This window comes from Takifugu rubripes, chromosome 21, assembly GCF_901000725.2.
Source record: "Takifugu rubripes chromosome 21, fTakRub1.2, whole genome shotgun sequence".
Taxonomy (NCBI): Eukaryota; Metazoa; Chordata; class Actinopteri; order Tetraodontiformes; family Tetraodontidae; genus Takifugu; species Takifugu rubripes.
The window spans coordinates 16191158-16212404 of NC_042305.1; the positions used below are offsets into that span (position 1 = coordinate 16191158).

Here is a 21247-nt window from a genome sequence, read left to right on the forward strand (position 1 = left end):
GACTGTAAAAAAATGTGTTTTATTGTGGCCTGGAATGCAGTGAAACAAATTGTGAAATGCCAGTATTCACATTTACGGTTGTGGTCCATTTCATGTGGATAAAATTTCCACTGGCTGTTGTAGACGGGCTAATTGTAAAAGAGTTGCACAAGAGTGATGACGCGTCACTTCCCTGTTTTTTGGATTGTGTCACTTTTTTTTGGTCGCTATGAATCTTGAGGGCAAACGGCGTACACGTGCGCTGTAGATTACAGATGCCAACGGCTCTTCCCTCTTTTGTACGTTCAGGTCTGATGGTGTTGAACAAGCGTTTCCGTTTTTTATCTTTTCATTCATTCTTATCAGCAGGTCTGTTGCTCTGTGGGCATGCACAGACGTTGGACACAGCTCACAAGTTTGTTTCAGTGATTTGGTACAAATTCAAGCTCTTTATTCTGCTGCATATCTCACAAAGTGTACAGGTAGTGGTTTATTTTGTTTTAGCCCAGTGTAATAACTACTGTTATTATTATATCTTTAAGAGCTTATTTCAAGTTTTCCTTGCAAGTTCTTACAACAAGAACCTGTGTGTGTGTGTGTGTGTGTGTGTGTGTGTGTGTGTGTCTGCCTGCCTGCCTGCCTGCATTCATGCCATTCAACATAATGGGTGTGTAAAAACTGTGCCAGCATTTTTTCGCTGGATAATTAAACTCCAGCTGTTGACTAATGTTCTCTCACGTGCTGATGTTGGGAAATGGAGTTTCGGCCAGGTGAGGTGCAGCACTGTATCTAAATATGGGCACAGGTGATACCCAGATATGGGGACAGTAGCAAATATTGACTTTTTTAACGATCCAAGGTGGATTTAATGATCCATAATTTAATAATCCCACTTTAGCCATCCGTTTACTAAAAACCATGAATTTGGTGCCACTGCCCTCTCCAAACACTTTCCTTTGCTCCACTCCCTGTATTCAGGTGACGGTGTTCCGGTTTGTTCTCACTGTCACTGATTGATCCTCGGACTTCCTCTCGCTGTGTTTACAAGTTTACAAGCTTCAGCAAAAAAGCCGGCGGCTGTTGAACTATAAAAGAGAAGAATTTAAGATAGTTTGACATCTTTTTCACAGCAAACAGGCTCATTCAGGTCTTTGCACGTGTATTTTTACCATCTACAACTAAACTTTTTCTTCCTTTGATCACTTCAAAGAAAATTGGCAGATGTGGGAATTACAGGAATATACAGGATTTTTCATCTTTTAAAATTGAGTTTTTTGTATTGAAAGTTTTAGACAATGATGTATTACTAACAGGAAACATATAAAAGAAGAGATTACATTTGACATCCTTCTCTTTCAAGACGTGCGCTCCCTTTTATAAACAACAGGAAGTTTCACTGAAGCCATTGGAGCGAACGCTGTTGTTGATGGTCATGAGGCGGCTGCAGAACCTGTGTGGCAGACAAAATTTCCAGTGATGTAAATGCATAGATGAGGAGTTTCTTAAGCTCAAACCTCTGGCCACTTCCCAAGGCTGCCAGTAGACGTGCTGGAGTTGCATCACTGCACCGTCAGCCTGATTCTAGCGGCCTTGTCATGACAGGCTGGATTATTCCTCCGAAGGGCTCAAATGAAGTGGAAAAACGTCACAAGTTATTGGTTTTTTTTTATTATCTGCTGCTGTTTTTCAGTGCTTGTGGAGATTAAAAAGGACTAAATTACAGCGGTTGTTACGTCTATCTTAGCATTTTCTTCATACAACTACTGACGCTATTTTCCTTCTTCTGATTCCCAGTTCAGTGCACTTTACAACGAGCTCTCTGAATGGCCCACCCGGGCTGGAGGGGACGGCTGAGCGGCGTTCAGGCCGCAGTTACGGTTAAAAGTCAGAACGTTTGCTGGTCGCAGCCAGGACGAGTGCCAGGACACTTTCGGAGCACTGCCGAGGTACCCTTGAGCAAGATGTCGGTCCTCCAGATGCTCAGACAAGGCCCTGCGATGAGCTGGCCACTCATCCAGGGGTGTATGGCCGGATGCAGCAGGGACTCCAGGGGCTCCAGCACCCTCCCCGCGACCCCGTAAGGGACATTGGGGTCAAGAAAAAAAGGAAGAAGGCGAAAGCTCCTCGTCTACCTGTAAATGAGCCGACCTCTCGCCCTTTATGGGCGTGAGTGGGCCGGAGGACGATGGCCCCCTCAGGGACAAACATCACCACAGGTAATTTAGAGTCAACAATTGACCCAAGCTGCATATCGATGGTGGGTGAGGCCGGCGCCTCATTGGTCCGCCATCCGCCGTCCGTCAGCACGTTGCCCATATATGGACAGATAAGGGCGACCGCGATGGTGACGTGGAAAATCACCCTGGCAACGCCGGTGTTTGAGTGCCTTGACCGTAAGAGGGGATTCTTTTTTAATGACATAACGACGTATGATTACGAGATAGTGTCATAATAAGTCACAAATGACATATTACAAGTAAGAGTTATTTGTCCCAATGTGTGTGTGGATTATACACGTAGGTTCTATAAAATATATGTAAATCGTATTCATATAGGTTGTGTATTAGTGAATCTTATTAATATACATACATCATATTATAATTATAGATTTTTAAGTCTTTCTCCTCTCTTTCAACAGTCTCACATATTTGATCTGTTTGTTACTTTTTCATTTTTTTGTTTCCTGTCTGCTTGTCAGTGCCTTTTAATCCACCTGTTTGAAATAAATTTAATTTAATTTAATTTAAGTCTTTAAAATTGAAATAAAGACTTCATATTAAAGTCTGAAATATTCACATTAAATCCGATGATCCAATCAGAATGTGTCCAACTGTAATAACCAGGTGTTATTACAGTTAGGTGATTTGTTCTATAAAGGCACCAAAAAGGACCAAACCATCCCAAAGGTCTGTAGGGAAATATATCTCAGGTTTATTATCAACAGTCTTCATTGTCAAAACTCATTAAGACAGAAATTATAAAACAGTATTCACACCTTGTTTCCATGTTCTTATTTAAAGTTACAGCATACCAGAGATTATTAAAGACACCAGTTCATTTATTTCCCCAACACCAGTCACTCTTTATCTGATCCCAAATCAAACAACCAAAACCACAACTAACAAGTGTTCTGAGGTACATAAAAACCAACACGCACGTTACCAAACACTGCACGATTCAACAGGGGACTGGGCGCGCACGTGAAGAAAAACATCTCATAAAAATGACAAAAAAAAAAAAAAAAAACGCAGTAGGGCATTGAGTGACGAGCAGCAGGCGGCAATAGACACTGAAGGCAACACAAAGGCAACACAAAGGCAACACAAAGGCGACGTGGTGAGTTCAGGGGGGCTAAAAATTCAGAGTTGCGCTGTGACCGATAATGATGTAATCCTGGTCAGTAACAGTATTGCAGTAGATGTACTGAGGCCGCAAATGTGGAAAATCTGTGGAAAACACGGCTCTTAATTGCTAAAGTGCGGCTGTTTCTGATCAGCATCGGAAAACTCGAACCCGCTAAAGTGGGAAAAGGGAGACGAGGAATAATCCCGCTCCTGGTTTAGTTCCGTCCTGCAATAGGACAACAACGTTGAATTCTCTCGGCACGTCGACATCCGGCGACTGTCATCAGATGCAAGCGAAGCGAGAATTGCTTCAACCGTTTGTCGTTTTAATTGTGCGTGAACATCTTGGAAGGAATCGCAGAGATTTCTGGATAGCCGTCTGGAGTTACGCAATGACTCCTCCAGGAAGAATCCAGTATTTCCACAGAGAGCAGACAGGAAAAAAACATCAAACAAAGGTACGTCAGAGGAGGCAAGATTTTAATCTCTCCTCCTGATGTAACCAGTCGGGAAGCCTTGAAATCCCTCTAGTGCTACGGTCACCGTTAATGTTGGAAAAGTTGTGCCAAAAAAGGGAGAAATTGCACTTTACATCCGAGTCTGGCTCAGGTTACAAAGAAAAAGCAATTTAGGGGTGTTTTTTTGTTTAAATGGCTGAAATATAAATCCCAAAATGTGGTTCGTCTTCATCATAATTTAGGGGAAAAGCTAAACAGAACCCATCCGGCCTGTTTTGTCTCAACTGTAGCGTTGAATGAAAGCTTTGGTTGGGATGGAGGAACCGTGCATGGATCCACCACAGCGGATGAAACGATGGACTTCAGCCAAAGTTGATCAGGGTCAGAGAGACGTGCGGTGTCACCAGTGATGAGAGCATCCAGCTGGTTTAATGAAGTCATGGAAGCTGAGTGAGAAATCCGTGTGGGTGGGAATCAGACTTGCGTCATCTGGCAGATTGTTCTCCGATTAGAGGAGCGATCGGGAACATCATGATGGAAATCCTCCAAAGACTCTGATATTGGCTGCAAACAGGAATGAACATTTTTGTGAAGCTTTGGTTTCATATTCCTGCTGAAAACGCCAGTAAAGTGCTTTCAGTTCCCCTTTCAGCGAGGCCGAGGAAGTGCTGAGACACGAACCGGAGCAGCACCTCAGTGGTTCTGCATCCGTTTCTCTCATTCTATCACAGCAAAAATGATTCTCCGCGGAAACCCGACCTCGGAATTCCAGCTGGTCCAGTTCACCTTCTTCCCATTTTGCTCCGCTTCCCGGGATCTTACTTGCCATCATTTTGAAACGTTTAACGCGAGGTGACGAAAACTGAGAGTAGAGCAACGACGATGATAAAAAAGGAAAAAACCCTCAAAAATTCAAGTGACGATAGAGTTTTGACTTTTGGTACATTTAGCTGTTGGTAATAAAAGCAGCACTTCCTCCTTGTTGGTAAAAACAAAACAAACTTCATCAGGTGGTTTAATTTACTCAGAAAAAGTCCAACGAGAGATTTATGACAGGAGAGGGAATCTGAGCAACAGTGACAAGTGGAAAGGTGCCGTAAAAACTCTTGCGAGGAGGCGCCGACGTGCAACTGGAGTGTGTGCGTCCCTCAATGTTCCCAACAAGAGACAATAACTGCTGATTTTGGTGCCGTGATAAAATAGAAGCCCAAGCGTGACACACGTTAAAAGCCAAAAAACAACTGAATTTCTGTCGCCCCATTCACAATAATATATTATATATATACATCCAACACAATAAATAAAGTCTCGTCATTCGAATGATTCCCTCTCTTTGATTGGTGTTCCCAACAATCCGGCACTGGCCAGTTTGGTCACGTACACGGAGGATGCCCGCTCCCACCCCCAGAGCGGGAAAACCCTCCACACTGAAAATGTCCTTCAGGCGTGTTCCGATATGTCGTTTTTGAGTGTAAAAACAAAAAAAAAAAATCAGAGAAAAGTGGATCATCGTCCACAGATCCGTCCCAGTTAATCCAACATTCAACTTTGAATCATTTTTGATTGTCTCAGTCGCGATAAGGCCCGGCCGGTCCGGTCCGGTCCGGTCGCCGCGGGACAACTGTGGAATAAAGGCTTTACTGAACAAACCAAAGGAAAAATAGAGATATAGAAATAGAAATCCAGCCCCCCCCCCCCTCGGTTCAAAGGAACCAGTGGAATTTTTGTGCACCGGTCTCGAAGACACGGACAAACGCGCCGTGACGCTACGACTTTGACTTCTAGCTGTATGGGGGGTGAGGGGGGGGGGGGGGCAAGGGGGGGGGGGGGGGGGGGGGGCGCTCGCGTCCACACGAGTGGAACCTGACGTGGCGAGGGAAGGGGGCGGAGTCTCCCTGAGTTTATGATTAAGGACAGGAAAGTAAGAACAAGGAAAGAAGAAACTCGATACGACGAGCTCCTCGATTCCATCTTGCTGTCACACACACACACACACACACACGCTTGTGTGTGTGTGTCACCCTTTGCATAATGACTACATCTGGATGCGCATGGCTTTTCTGTGTCCCTCCCTACTCGCACGCTAATCAACACACACTCTTTATACCCTTGAGTGTGGTGGTAGGGAGTCATGGGGGGGGGGGGGGGGGGGTCAAATGCTGTTCTCCAGCTGGCTGTTATTGCTCATGTGGGGCGAGTTCTGCTCGTTGATGAGGAGGAGCGTCGTCTCGTCCGGCCCGTTCTCTATGTGGACAGGGTCGCCCTGCTGCGTGACGTCGTTGATGGCGATGGCCGGGGGGCCGCTCTCGTTGGGGCCCGCCGCGCTCTGGCTGCCCTCAGGGGACTGCGGCGTGCTGTCCAGACGGGACGCCATCAGGCCGTTCTGGTACTGGCCGCGTGTGATCTGGAGGGGAAATGAGGACCAGATGAAAAGTGGCGTTTGGTTTTTTTAAAAATATTGTGCGCTGTGACGGGATAACGGTCGGCCGACCTTGACGAACTGCAGGTCGGTGAGAGCGCGGACGTAGAAGTCCGGCGTGTACTGCTGCAGGGCGTTGCTGTTGTTGAGCTGGGAGGTGCTGCCACTGAAGGAGAGCGAGTCCGTCCGGTCGGCTCCACTCACGGAGGCCGTGCGGTTCATCAGGATGAGGTGGGACGGCGAATTAAAGTCTGCACACACACACACACACACACAAAATTACCCTCGTGAAAAACACGGAGCCCCTTTTGACATCACGACTCAAACAGCGATTAAAGGAGGACGTCTGCTCATGCTCCACTCTTTAATGCTTCAAGGTTGATAATTCAGGATTCATCAGTGACACAATACTATGAAACATGACTGAAAGCGCTGGGATATTTTGTCTGCAGCTGTCCTGGTTAGTCAAACTGGGATGATGCTGGTTATTTTCCGCCTCCACACTGACTAACGATGGCGTCATCCAGCTGTGTTCACTTTGACTTGCTGGCTTCACCGGAATTAAACCCCTCGGTACAGAGCTTTAAACACACGTCACACACCCACTGTGCGTTGTCACAGTCGTCCAGTAGGGGGCACAGCTGAGCCGTGGGAAATATCTGGACCCTGTTTACGGTTGGTGGTTTTAGGTTGAACTGGTGTGCAACATAACTACTATCTGTTTATTTAATTTACGATTTAGCCGGAAAATAAAGGCTTCCCTCTTTCCAAAGCATTACGGTTTGTGTAAATATGAGTGTTCATCCAAATATCCACATTATTCACTTGCTAAGCAGTGAAGAATTTAGACAGCACTTTATTTCCTCACATCAATATCGACAAACTAATGTAGCAGAGGTGCACTCACGTCACCGTGAGGCAATGTGAGTCTGTCAGTATCTGTAGTGCTACAACTGCACTACTTTTCATGGTGGAAGAACACATTTTTTTTACTCAAAAATAAAACAGGGGGTTCAAATAAAGTGGCAATTTATGAATAAGTAAATCTGATCTGTATTTTCTGGCTGGCGTCCAGAGATCAGGAAAAGTGAGAGGCCCGAAAACTTATTTTGGAAACACCCTCACGTTGTGCTATCCCCACGGATACAGGAGTGGAGATCTTCCTGACACCTGCGGGTATCTCTCCCCTGTCTTATGACACTGTTTCACACTCAAACTTGAAATCGTGAGCTCCAGCTTTCTGTTTTGGCGATGTCAGAGAGGGATGTAAAGAAAAGTGAGTGCGACCCATCAGAGGTTTTTAGTGAGGAACACTACGTTAGCGTGGGTAAAGACAGAAAAGACAAGTAAATGTTAGCCTGACAGACCTTAGTGACATACTCACACTGACGCATTCAGCATCTCCTGACTACCAATCGTAGAAGTCACGAAATTAAAATTTTTCAATTAAATTAGGTTGTAGTGATATTGATCTAAACCAGGTTTAGGTAAATCTAACGTGCTGCAAAATCGGCCAGGAGGTGCCGTTTTTTCAAATCCACAAATTGCTGAATAACTTTTAATTTACCACGGAACAGGTGGTGTCATGTCAATAACAGCCAGTGGGGGGCGGTAGAGGAGAAGGAGAGGACTCACCAGTGGTGGGAGGATTGAGCGCCATCACCCCATAATATGAAAACGGTCCCGTCTCAAACTTCATGTTCTCATTGCCGGCCTCAACCTCCACTCGGCCCTGTTTGATAAAAGAGGGAAAGAACAAAAGGTTGGTTTTAAACAGATCAATAATTACAGCCTCCATTTACTGACAGTAAAACCTGGCTAAAAACCCCCCAGTTAATCCTCTTGATGGCTCAGAAATTGATCAATCGCACACATCGCTACGGCGTCACGGCCGTGTTGGGTGTAAATTTAAACACCGCAGCTGCACAGATGGACCGACAGGGGTCAGAGAGGATGACGGGAGGGGGGTGATATAATAGATGGAGGCCTATATGTGGGCACAGAGAGTTGGCCTGGATCCGCCTGCTGGAATGTGTGAACTGTAGCAACAAGACAGCACAGTTAATCCACACTGTCATGCCCCCCTCCCATGAGATGGTTCAAAACATAACTATCATATTCAGCTCTTACATGAGGGTGAAGGTACACACGCATGTACTGTTTCTGTTTCCACTGTCAGGCAGCCCCCCCCCCCAGGCGCATCCACCCTACAGACGGTCGTATAGGTCATATGGGTCATATGGGTCTCAGTAAAATGATGTGAACTTCTAGATCATCTTCCAGTTGAGAGGGAACCTTTGACAGGAGGGTGGGTGGACTGTGGGTGGACCACTGGAAACCAGACTGGCTGAGTATGAGCGCACATCTTAAATATGAGCGACGTGACCAGATCACATTCTATCAGATTCCTTTTGAAGAGCTGATGTTACATCCACTTCCGAATGCAAACGATTCATAAAAATATTAAAGTTTCCTTTAGAAGCCTGGACTAAACAGAGCGTGGTTGTGTGAGTTACACACCCTTGTCTACATATTTTTGTTTGCTCTATGAAATATTCGGATAAAAGGGAAAATTAGCACCATTTACTGCGATTGTCTCCGTCTCTCCGTTCACCAAACCATCTGCAGAAATCCTCCCTCAAAACCTCCTAAACTGTTTCCCCTTCAGCTGCTTTTTATTGTTCCGGGAACATGCTTTAACATTTAACCATAAACCAGAACTGTCCGAGCCTTTGCAGGCAAAACTGGAAATAAATCTCTTAAATGATGATAATCCCTTTAGCTATCAACCCTTGGGGTTTCTTTTTTAACCTTTTTTGTTCCAGAAAAGATCATTTAACCAACCGGCGCGTCCATAATCACGGTGTTCCTCACATTCACACCTGCTCAGTACAACCGCAGGCTCAATGGCTGCCGGGAAATCAGCGGTCAAGGACAAAGCTTTGTTGAAATAGGAGGAGACATCCACTGTAAACCTCTGCCGGCTTTCCTGCTCTATTACAAAATAGAGCCCCCTTTTGTCCGCCCAGTCATTTCTGCGCTCATCCTTCATCTCATAAACATCTATTTTACTGCTGTGTGACTCCACACAAAGGTTAAACGGCAGAGGCTCGCGGCGCAGCGGCAGATTTGGAATAGAATCATCCGTCAGCACGTGGTAGGACACGCAGGTGCGCTGGGGTGAAATAGTCGGCCTGTAGCACCTACCGGTACATGTATATGCGCACAGGGAAAAAGGAGCACGCAGGGTGGCGGCGGCAGCGCTCCACGCCCGCTGTTTGATTTAAAAAGGGAGGAACGAAGGGGAGGAGAGAAAGAATAGAAACAGTGGGAGGTGGAGGACAGTGGGACGATGTGTGAAACCTGCCGGAGCTCCGGTCAGACCAGTTTCAGCAGATCGTTGAACCGAGCAATTGTTTTATGGAGCTTTTTTTTTTTTTTAAATGAAATTCGAAACTGTTCAAACAAATGACGAAGGTTTAATTTTCAAGCCTCCGAATGTGGGACGCCTGCAAGGTCAGGAGTTCAAGAGCGGGTGAAGCAATGGAAAAATCCTGAAGCATCAGTCACATCGTGAGCGAGATTTGTTTAGCGGGCTAACAATAGTAGCCTGCTGCCCCGGCCCGAGAGGAAAACTGCTTAAATAAAGGTGTGGCTTGTGTTCAGCTCTGGTGTGTAGTGGGGGGACAGGTCAGGTTGGTGCTTTACGGTTACTTTTAGGTGCGTTTATATAAATATAATATAAGAAATTGAGACATATTTTAGATGGTGTAAACCTAAAAGAGGTGACTGAATGGGAAAAATCCCGGTAACAAACACGGACCTGATCACGACTGACACGAGGGCCGTGTGTAACGAACAGAGCCGGCTGCTGGTTTCTGCTGGGACATGTACTGGAGCGACGCTGTAGGTGGTGCTTGGCCAAAGTTCAAGTCGTCACACCTTGACTCAGCAACAAGTACGAGGTCTTTGTCTCTCTATACAGCCACCTGACACCCCTGGAGGTGCTGCTGTGTGGATAACCTGACCCGACAAACATCAGTCAATCCCTCCATCGTCGTGGGGTCGTTACTATTAGACTGCGCAAATTTAAAAAAAAACCTGTCTGTCCAACTCTCTGCATCGGAATCTGTTTAAAAATGTGATAAATATAAGGGTTGTCTCTTTTTACCCAGTAAAACCGGTATATAATGCATTGATCACAGGAACATTGGCTGATGGGATGCAGAACTTTGTGGTGGTTCAACTTGGTGTGTAAAATGACCTTAATTCACTTTAAATAATCCCCCTTTAATTCTTTTCTAATGAGCTGGTAAACCAGAAACGTGCCCCAAACCACATTATCCCTTCGAGGTGTGAGAAAGCAATGTAGAGTTTAAGCCTGTGTGTGGTGGGTTGTGAGGACTCCTCAACTAAAAGGAACACAACATTGTGGATTTCAATAGTTCAGAACCACAACAACCCAAAAGGACTGAACAGAAACAACAAAAAAAAACCTAATTCTGTTCTGTGAGAATGGCTGAGCATCTTTATAGATACATGATTCAATCCGGTCATAAACAAACAGACTATCTGCTGACAGCTTCCAGGAACACACACATACACACACTATAAAAGGAGCGGAAAAAGCATGTCGAATTATCCTGATCTGACGTTTTCCTTTCCCAGGAGTCTGCTGGAGTAGACACATCAGACACACATACAGCTAAAAATATGAGCATGGAAATACACACATTATTGTGCACCAAGATCACAGATGGGTCATCCTGCGATTCTGGGATATTATAGTAGCCTCAAGTGCACGTCATCACACTGATGACTACAAAACACTTGATGACAGGGTCGGAATCTACAAAACACTCGGTAACAGGATCGGAAGCTATCCTCTTTCATCGTTCTACAGATATTTATTACCAAAATTTGGAAGAGAGGAAGATTCCACAGACAGAATGTTGACACTAAAAGCCTCCCTCCCCATTGGATTAATCCCTGTGTGTGTGTGTGTGTGTGTGTGTGTGTGTGTGTGTGTGTGTGTGTGTGTATGGGGGGGTTGTTCTGTGACATCCTCCACAGGAGGGGAGGAAATCTCACCTGGAGTGACGACGGGGGGAAAGTCGAAATGATCCCCCGGATTACAGGAAGTGGCTAATGACTGTTTGGGCTCAGTGACACAATGGCTGCAGGGGAAATAATTAGTGTGAGAGGACGAGATCGAGACGGCGATGCAGCCTTTTCCCATCATGGGAGATTTGACAGCAGGTGTACATGTACACAGTCAACATTGCTGTTCACATCAGCGTGTTGACACCTGACCGAGAGCACTCAGGAGCCCCCCCCCCCAATAATCCCAGAACTAACATCTTATATAATGGCAATAAATAAGGGAGGGGACGTGGTCTTTTGTCCAGGGTCACAGCTGTCTCAATCCTAATCTATCTCATTGCTGGGCTTTTCCTCTGCCTCAGATTGCTTCAACTGAACGTGCCCATATGACACACCTCATAAAGATAAAGTTTTTTAAAATTCTAGACTACACTCCTGTAAAGTGTAGCATGTATACAATGAGGCTGCTGCTTCATGAAGCCCCTGCACATGCTGCGGACCAGAACAACACCCCGTTGAAAGTCAGGCATGAACAAAGTTCAATGCTGATAAAAACAAGACAAAGAAACACCCTTTAACATTTTAGCCTCGTGGTGTTAGCCGACCACTATACAAGCCTGCTATGATGCACATTGTTTCTGAAATCACAGCACGTCACCTGCAAGATGAGAACGAAGTAGTCGACAGGCTTGCCCCTCTGGTAGATGTAGTGGTGGGACGCGCGCTTGTCACTTTCACTAAACTTGATCTCCTGGATCACGTCGGGGTGTCGCAGGATCCGCAGCAGCACTTTTTCTGAGATCAGGGCGGGACTGAACGAGCTCACCTCTGCAAGAAGATAAGACAAAGAACGCTTTATTTGATTTAGATCACCATGATGTAAGCATGTCGACGTTAAAACGCTGTGCATCTACCAGACCCAAACGGGGCTGCTTTGCTTTGCATGCTGGGAGTCGTTTAAAACGCTATCATCCCCGAGCACAGGTGTGTTATCATCATGTGAAGGAACAGGTGGGTTGTGTCTAAAGGTTGATCACATTATCTTTCTACAAAATGGAGGAAAGGGAACTGAAGCTATACTGACCTCATATCAGCTGAAGGCTGTCACGCACCAATTTTGCACACATAAAATAATTATTTATTCTTTTCTTTGGAGCTTATTTATTAAGTAAAGTACTTTGTGCAAAACACTCCACAAAAGAACTATATTTATGTCGGTGTTGTTTAGGTCTGTTTTTCCCAAAAAAACCGAGTTCTTAAACATCTGCAATGACTTTAACACTTGGAAACAGGCCGCGGTGGACCACAGCCGTTTAGCAGAGGTCTTTTCTCTGCGGGAGGTTTTCGGATCAGACCCCACACGCGCATCGCAACCTCAAAAATGCAGCGAGTACGGTTCAAATTGGGGAAACACTTTAAACTGTTCACATCAGCAAGAGGAAGCTTCCATTGATGAGATTGTTTGGATACAGCGAATGCTGCCGTGGTGCTACGGATCTGTGTAGCAAGACTAATGTTGAAACGGCGCGAGGAGAAGTTGTGCAGGCTGATATGGAATTACATAACAAATGGAAATAAATCTTAAATCAGCATTCAAACCTCGCCTAACCAGCTTCTCTTTACAATGCTGCCTCAGATTTACCCTGCATCTTCATCGATACCCCCACCGCTGTCACCAGGCGGGCTCTTGATGTCGGGAATATTTGATTATTCCGAGACGGATGAACGTTGTTTGGCACATACAGGTTCATGATTCTGCATATCTGTTCTTGTCCATAATGACTGTGTACGCGTTGTAACGTATAGAGTTCCCACCTGTAGCCAGAAAGCGATGGGCAGCAAGCAGCAGTTGTGGGGACACCTTCACTTTGGATTCGCTCTCATGTTTAAAAGCAGAAAAGTCTCTCTTATTCTTATCGGGCGCCACCTTCTTCCTGGATCGGTTATCCGCTGAAATGGGAGGGACGAAGTCATCAGAGTGGTTTGATCAGGATTTGAAATGGATGAAAAGATAAAGAAGGAAACTTACTGTAGAGGTCTGATTCATCCAGGATCTCTGATTTGATTATCTCCTCGATCACATCCTCAAGCGTTACCAAACCCAAGACCTCGTAGAATGGATCTCCCTCCCCTTCATTGTTCACTTTCTGGACAATGGCCAGGTGAGATTTTCCTGTGCGGAAGAAAGACAATCAAAGTGAGATTTCCGCTACATCAGTCCACCCCTGAAATTTTTAGAACTCTGATTTCATCCCGTGTAGCTATTTTTCCATTGTGGTTGCGCAAAAGGCTAGATTTTAAAACTTGAATGTGTGTATGTAATAGGTCATATATGCCCTTTCCCTCTGCCTGTACAACAAATAGCTTGTTAATGTGTACAATTCATTTCAGCCGAGGCTGGACTTTGGCCACAAATGCTAAACACACAGGTACACCAGCACACACTCCCCTGCTTAACCTTCGTGCAATATTCCCTTCATGGGCGGCGGGCTGCAGACATTCAGGCGGCCCCGGCGGCTCTCTGAATTATTGATGAAGGCACCAGCGTGAGGCGTCCCGAAGATATCTCTGGGTTTATAATCGTCCCTCCACCCACACGGACGCACAGGGGGTGCACATGAAAGCAAAAGCTCTAAAGTGGCCTGGCATTTCCAAACACACACCCAGGGACACTCAGGATTCAATTGACACAGGAGGTGAAGGTGAGCCCTCCATAATTAGAAAGCTCTCCTCCCGACGCCGGATGCAGATCAATGGAATTCAAAAGGGGCTCCTGTGACCGGCTGTCGTGCACGTGCGCCCTTGATGGTTCCCTGTGCCGCCTGGCAAAGGAGGAAGCGTTGGTAGTTGACAAAAACAGACTTCACACACTCCCAGCTTCGACCTTGCTTACTTGTAACAGACTTTTGGGAATCTATTTCCCAGAATGTGGGAATCTGTTATCCCCACACAGTACAAGATGTCAGCGTGGGCGGGTGAGGTAATTTCTATTTTGTCTGGATGCTCGTGTCTCAAAAGTCTGACTAAGTTGCTTACAGATAGATAACTTAAGAACAAGGCACTGGGGGAGTGAGAAAACTCCAAATATATCCGGCACATGGCCCTCTGTCGTTGTCGTATCTTCTCTCACACCCTCGTATGACAACGCAACCCATTGCTCCATAAATCGCAGCGCCATTGCGTCACGGTGGAAAAACAACCAGTTTCCGGATCTGCCAACTCTTATGGCCCGAATTCTGTGATATCAGCAAAACATCACAAAGCGCAGATGAAATGAATATAAAATAAGTAGAATATTGAAACAGTTGCTGTTCATTCCACAGCAGATTAGAGCAAGGATGCATCCACTGTGTGTGTTTGTTTGCCTCCCTCTGTGGAGAGTCAATATTTCAGAGGAAGCAGGGCCCCAAGGGTGCACGTCTTCCCCCAGAGAGACACTGCAAGGTCCAGACCCATGGACACGGGCACCCTCAAGCATGATAGAGTGGACTTGGAACAGCTGAATCTTCCATTAAATGAACCTGCAATGTCACAGAGCTCCTGTGTGTTTCCCAGGTGACGTGTCGGGCCAGCAGGGTCACAGTGGTTTGGATTATAAGGGAATTACTGCAGTGTTGAGGCGACATCGAGGTGCTCGTCACTGAGGGTCAGTCAGAGACATCCATGTACACATAGTTAATACAGTTGTCTGGCTTCCAGTCGGGGCTCGGAGACACACGAGGACTTTTAGAGTCCAATCCACACACTTGTTGGCAGACGACCCTTAAACCCAGACTAGTGTTTTGATCTTCTCCCTTTAGCTTCCCCTCCATCCTGACCGGTCGCCCCGTCCCAGCTGAGAAACACCTCCACAGCCGGATGATGCCACCATCATACCTGACTAGATGGTCCAGTTCCTTCTTTGGTTCTATCAGAGAATCCTGTTGCTCACTGTCTCAGTGTCCTTTGGGTGCTGTATGTGGAGCCAGCTCACATGAATCCTCTGAGCTGCGGGGCAGTTTTAACCTTGGTTTCTGGCCAAACATGATGGAACCGCTTCAAATAAATGAACCACATTCAAAGTGAAGACGCAGAAAAGTGGGAGAAGAACTATTTGGCCAAACAGGAACCGAGAAACGCGTTGACCTCTGGCATTCTGAGCTCTTCACTTTTTTAAACGTGTGTTGCAAAACACCAGCGAGCGCACAAAACAACCATCTGGAGGTACAGCCAGCAAAATTAGACTTCCTCTCAAACAATCACACCGAACGTGCTCATCACTTCGCACAACATGACCTCTGTGTCCGCCTTTCTGCCCCCACCAGCCCGTCTGTTTGTTGACATGAGGTACGGCCGACAAAAGGACGGGGCGAGAGCCACGAGCCTGCGTGGCAGAGGAATTCCAAACGCATTCCACTCGTGCACACAACACAACCGGCCAGGCACGCACCAACAACACTGACCGCCACATACAGACCTGAAAAGCATGCACGCTGTGAGGAGGTGAAACAAAGATACGCGGCAGCACATATCCACATTCAGACAAACACACGCTTGGGTGAATGCAACACACACACACACACACACACACACACACACAAACTTGTTTTGCAGGGCAGGCCAAGCTCTTCTAACCTGTTCTTCCAGCTAAAACTCTCGTCCTGTGCACAGAACGTGACAGTGACCAGCAGGGCTGCAAAGCAACAGAGTCAAACAGGGATTAAGTAACAGACCATAAATCCTAATGTACAGTAGAGGCAACACAGCTGAAGTGTAGCTTATCTTTACAACTGCAACCAGCGCAAGAACAGTCCCCAAATAAAACCGTAAAACAACTCCTTCTAAGGGTTAAAGCAATTCAAGCTCCATTCAGACCCATTGTCAGTTCAGTCCAGGGTTGTGTAGCATGATGAAAACTATGGGATGCCTGTTGGCTACCTCGAGTCAGCTCTACTGAGCTGCTCCATCGTCATGCCGACTGATATAATGGCACATGGTCTGGAAGTGTTGACACACGACACACAGACACACACACAGCTACAGCTGCGTCGTCAGCACTTGGAGCGACAAAGTGGACACAGGAAGAGAAAAGCAGCAGGCGGCTGATAAGGATGTGGAGAATCTGAAGCAAAACTAGATGCTACTGAAGTGATTTTGACCCCCTTAATAGGTGTCAGTTCACCACTTCGGGGGCACTAAAGTGAGTTCAATAAACAGAACCATCCACATCAATGAATATTGTCAGACTACATTTGTGATGCAATTAAGCGGGATAATTATTATGAGAGAAGATTCTTCTTTTCTACACAGAAGCAGAACAAAGAAAGAAAAACAGCTGGGCGACAGATGGCAGGACACACCCGTCGAGGAGCTCCTCTCTGTCCCAACGTCTTATCAGGCTGCGTTTGGCTAATCTTTTACGCCCGTTGTAAAGATTTACACTTACAAAGCAAGTAAAAGACACAAATATCTCATGCCTCTATAGTCCGTGCAGCTTCATTTTCACCAGTAAAGAGCTTCCTCTTTACCAAAGACACCCGGTCGGCTGATCATCCACATTTGCTGCTTAGAGTTTAGCTTGGGGGGGGGTTGCCGGATGATCGTTAATTAATCTGTGCCGCACAAAAACAGGTCTTAAAGGCATGGGCGGGGTGGCCGGATAAGTGCCTGCACCAATGATTAGCAACGGACAAGCGCAGCGCTCCTGACAACCGCACAACTTTAGTAACTGGACTAACACCTGAAATATTTGAGTTGTATCTAAGTCAATTTGAGTCCTTGGGGCCATAAACCCATGCTCAAGGGTACAACATGTGACTGTCTGCTGACGCTGTGTGCGAGCTCAGAGTGCTCCCAGTGAATTCCTTTATATGTTTTACTAAAAACATCTCACACAACTATGGCGTTTATTGATGTAAACGTGCGAGAAATGATACGTAGGGCTCTATTTGTCTTACAGACCGAAGCAAATCAAATGCTGAAGAAATCTGTGAGTGTGCACACCGCCGCCGCTGGACGCCAACACCATGGTAACTAGTGCCAAGCGGCACCGAGCCTGTGCGCAACATAAATAAGGTCGCAGCATGCGGTTCGTACAAAAGTGATGCGATCACACCGAGATTAATGACACACTGTGGCGTTCTAAATGAACTCGCAAGATTATGTGCCTGGAATTTACAACCGCAGTTTTTAATCTATCTTCAAATGAGTCTTTTCATGAATCTTTGGTAGATACATGCCTCCATTATTCCATAATATAACCTAGAAGGTCCTATATTCACGCTTGTGTTTTACAGGGTAACGTGTGTGTGTGTGTGTGTGTGTGTGTGTGTGTGTGTTCAGCCTTACTACTGACTCCTGGCAGTCTCTGAATTAGTAATAATGATCAAGTATCAACAGTGTGAATAAAGAGGCGGCTGACAACGCCGACAAAATGGGCGACCAATCACTGTGCAGCGTTCAGCCTGTGTATCCCCCGTCTGTGACCTTGAGACAAGACGCCACAGAAAGGAAAAATATATCCCCGTGGGGGGGTGGCGTCACCGCCAGCACAGCGGCGGCGCGTAGTTCTTTTAGAGAATGTGCGCGTGAAGAGGGAGGAAAAGAGCAGCAGACCGAGCGAGAGAGGCGGAACTGGGAAGTGATGTTTCAGATATCACCGATCAAAGAAGTAGAGGATTATACGGTGCAGATTTACTTTCTTGGAAAGGCGAAAGTGTTGCAGCCGACTTTAGACTGTGAGAATAATCCTGGCAAGAATGTCTACCTGCTTAACATAATAACACCCCCCCCCACCGAAGCAGCTGGATATCTAAACCCGATACGTCTATAATATTTATACTTATATCACAGCGGAGTTTAGAGCCACAGGCGAGGTTGTATTTTGAAACGTATCCCATGGAGTCAAGGAAAATCCCTACTTCTTTATCAAGGGTCTAGATGATGTTGTGGAAGGATACATCAATGTGACTAATGCTTCTTTAAACACAGGCTAAATGTTTCCATTAAACACTCAGAGGAGCACAACTACCGATCAAAGCCTCGAGGAAACACTTCATCACTTATTGTAAAGTTTCCCACAAACCTTTCTTGAACTCTTCCAGCATGGCGTCTAGCTTGGTGTCGTGGAAGACAAAGTGGACCGGGTGGTTGTAAAACTTGGTTATGGTCTTGAGGGTGGTGGAGTCGTCCGGGTCGACAAAAGCCAGGTCCTTGACAAACAATATGTCCACGATATTGGAGCGCTCGTCGTCATACACGGGTATCCTGGTGTACCCGCTCTCCATGATCTCAGACATGGTGTTGAAGTCCAGCACGGCGTCGCTGTGGATCATGAAGCAGTCGTTGATGGGGGTCATGACGTCCTCCACCGTTTTGGTCCGGAGCTCCAGAGCCCCTTGGATCATGTTGAGCTCCTCTTTCACCAGGTCGTTGTACGGCTCGGTGACCTTCAGCATCTCCACCAGCTTCTCTCGGTTGTAAACGGTGCCGATCTCCTGGCCGAGAACGCAGTCCAGGAGCTTGCTGATGGGCCACGACAACGGGAACGTTAACAACATGAACAGCTTGGTGAGCAGGATGGTATTCGCCCCCACTGCCAGTCCGTGTCGGGAGCAGAGCGCCTGCGGGACGATCTCGCCGAAAATCACGATGCCGACCGTGGACGCGACGACGGCCCCGACCCCGGACTTGGTGAGGTCGTCCAGGAGAATAGTGAGGGTGGTGTTGACCAGGACGTTCCCGAGGAGAAGCGAGCACAGCAGGTAGTTACCCTTCCTACGGATGGGCTCGATCTTCCGCGCGTACTTCTTCTCCTTCTCCGTCCCGCAGCTCTGCACGATGCGGAGCTCCATCGGGTCGAGCGCCATCAAGCCCAGGTTGAGCCCGCTGAACATCCCGGAGAGCACAAGCAGAAAAGAGATGAGGATCACCTGCAGCCATATGGGCAGCAGGGACTTCTTCTCCTCCACCACCCGCAGCCTACCGTCCATCTCATCCAGCAGGTACCAGGTCGGGTCTTTCTCGTCCTTGTCTCGGATGCACAGGGCGAACAGCTTCACCGCCTCACTCTTACGGAGCTGTTTGACTTTGAAGCCGAGCATTCCGGTGGTATTCTGTTTGTTTATCTCCATGGACCCCAACACTATTACATCCTTCGTAATTTCGGAACAAGTCCTGTTTAAGGGGAGTTTTATTGCGCCTGACATGTCATCCTCCGTATCGCTGGAATAAAGCTCCGTGAACCCGATACGTTTGGAGGTGTCCGGGGACAGGTTGAGTCCGTAGAACCTGAAGACGGTGTTACCACCCTCGGTCACCTGAATAACGCCACTTTCCGTGGTCTCGGCCGGTGTGTCGCATTTTTCCAGCCTCATGCCGAGTATCCGAGGTTCGGCCCTTGTTTCCGAAACCACCACTTGGGCCTGCCCGCCCACAAAAACACTCGAAAAGACGAATAAAGTTAGCATAAACCCCCGTCCACTCGAGTCTATCGCCATGTTTGTTTCGCTCACTGAGTTCGGGGGAACTGACGTCAGCTACTCGTTTCCACAAACCAACACCCCATTAGAGCTCACCGCGGACCGCCTACTTCAGCTGCTGTCGTCAGATACCTCATTCAAATTTTACTTTAGATTTCTCTTTTTTTATATATAATTTAAACTTTGAAAGGGTTAAACGCGACAAAGCCAACCCACAAACGCAGTAACTGACACGACTTGAGAAAAGCAATGCACCATCTACTTCCGGGAATGAAAGAACTATATATCCCATAATCCACTGCGATTCCACTCCGTTAATCTCTCACGGTCCGTGTGGGTAGTTAAACACCGCCGCCGATGATGTTTTGTGTCACCTGCTGGTATGACTGCGATAACAATAACTAGAAGTTATAAAGGGATTTAAATTAGATTTTCAGGAACTATTGATCATGGCACAAGGAACGGGTGATTGATTTTTGGTGATGTTCTGGATTTGGGATGGACTAGGGCACGATAAAAGGTCAATGGGCTTTGATCAAAAAGCAATCGACTATGTGTTGTAACCTGGTATATAGTACTACCACCTACATGCCAATATATAGGCACATACTGTGTTATTCACATTCATATGTGGGGAGATGAGCTGCGTGACTGATGTAGAAATAGTAGTGAATTTTAGTAGAATAAACTTGAATGTCCATGGTAACAAGTCGCATTTATGCGATGCTACACGATTGCAAAATTTTAGATTGCAAAATTTATTTAATGAATTTAAATCATATTTTTTCATGCTTTCAACCTAATGTACCAACTTCTTCTGTTTTTATTCTAAAGTGTATATTTATTTGATTTGATTTGAAAATCAAGATTCGGGATGAATAAAGTAAATCTTGAATCTTGATTTTACTCTGTTGGAATTTAGTAGGTCTAAAATTAATATTATAAATCATACTTTATTTCTGTTTACTGAACGTCAAAAAGTTTTGTGACTTCTTATCCTCTGTGTTTATAGCTATGAAATGCAGATATTGCGTAGTTCTGGGAAAATGTTCAAAGCCTCGGCGCAGCTAACTGGAACTGAAGCGTGTTTATGAGATAGGATGCAGAACTCAACAACAAAGGCATCGAACTGTCATACATGATCAAAGAGAACAACATCAATTGTTTCTCTTTTATTTTAAATAAATGATTCAACTACCAGAATTGAATAAATGGAGTCTCCTTGATTTTGGTGCTTGATACATGCATGCATACATTCATACATGCATACATACATGCATACATACACACATGCATACATTAGCACACACACACACACACACACACACACACATACAGTTATTGACAGATGCAGGAGGACCTTTTGAAAACACGCTGCTGCCACCTGCCGGTGAGTTACACTAATATTTTTGTAAAAATGTTCAAGCAGTAAAAGTGTTCACCAACGCAGCTTCCCGACTGTTGAGGATGCTTAAATTAGTAAAC

General features: G+C 46.1%; 1 protein-coding gene across 1 annotated transcript; it reads right to left on the bottom strand.

The window, feature by feature from the left end:
* Positions 1-5931: 5931 nt before the first annotated feature.
* cnnm4 (cyclin and CBS domain divalent metal cation transport mediator 4) lies at positions 5932-19780 on the bottom strand. The gene is made up of 7 exons (NM_001305610.1): positions 18367-19780; positions 13333-13476; positions 13119-13253; positions 11962-12131; positions 7836-7932; positions 6273-6451; positions 5932-6185 (listed from the first exon to the last, which is right to left on the bottom strand). The coding sequence occupies exons 1-7, from the start codon at positions 19778-19780 to the stop codon at positions 5934-5936; spliced, it is 2391 nt and encodes a 796-aa protein (NP_001292539.1). The 3' UTR covers positions 5932-5933.
* Between the last annotated feature and the right edge of the window lie 1467 nt (positions 19781-21247).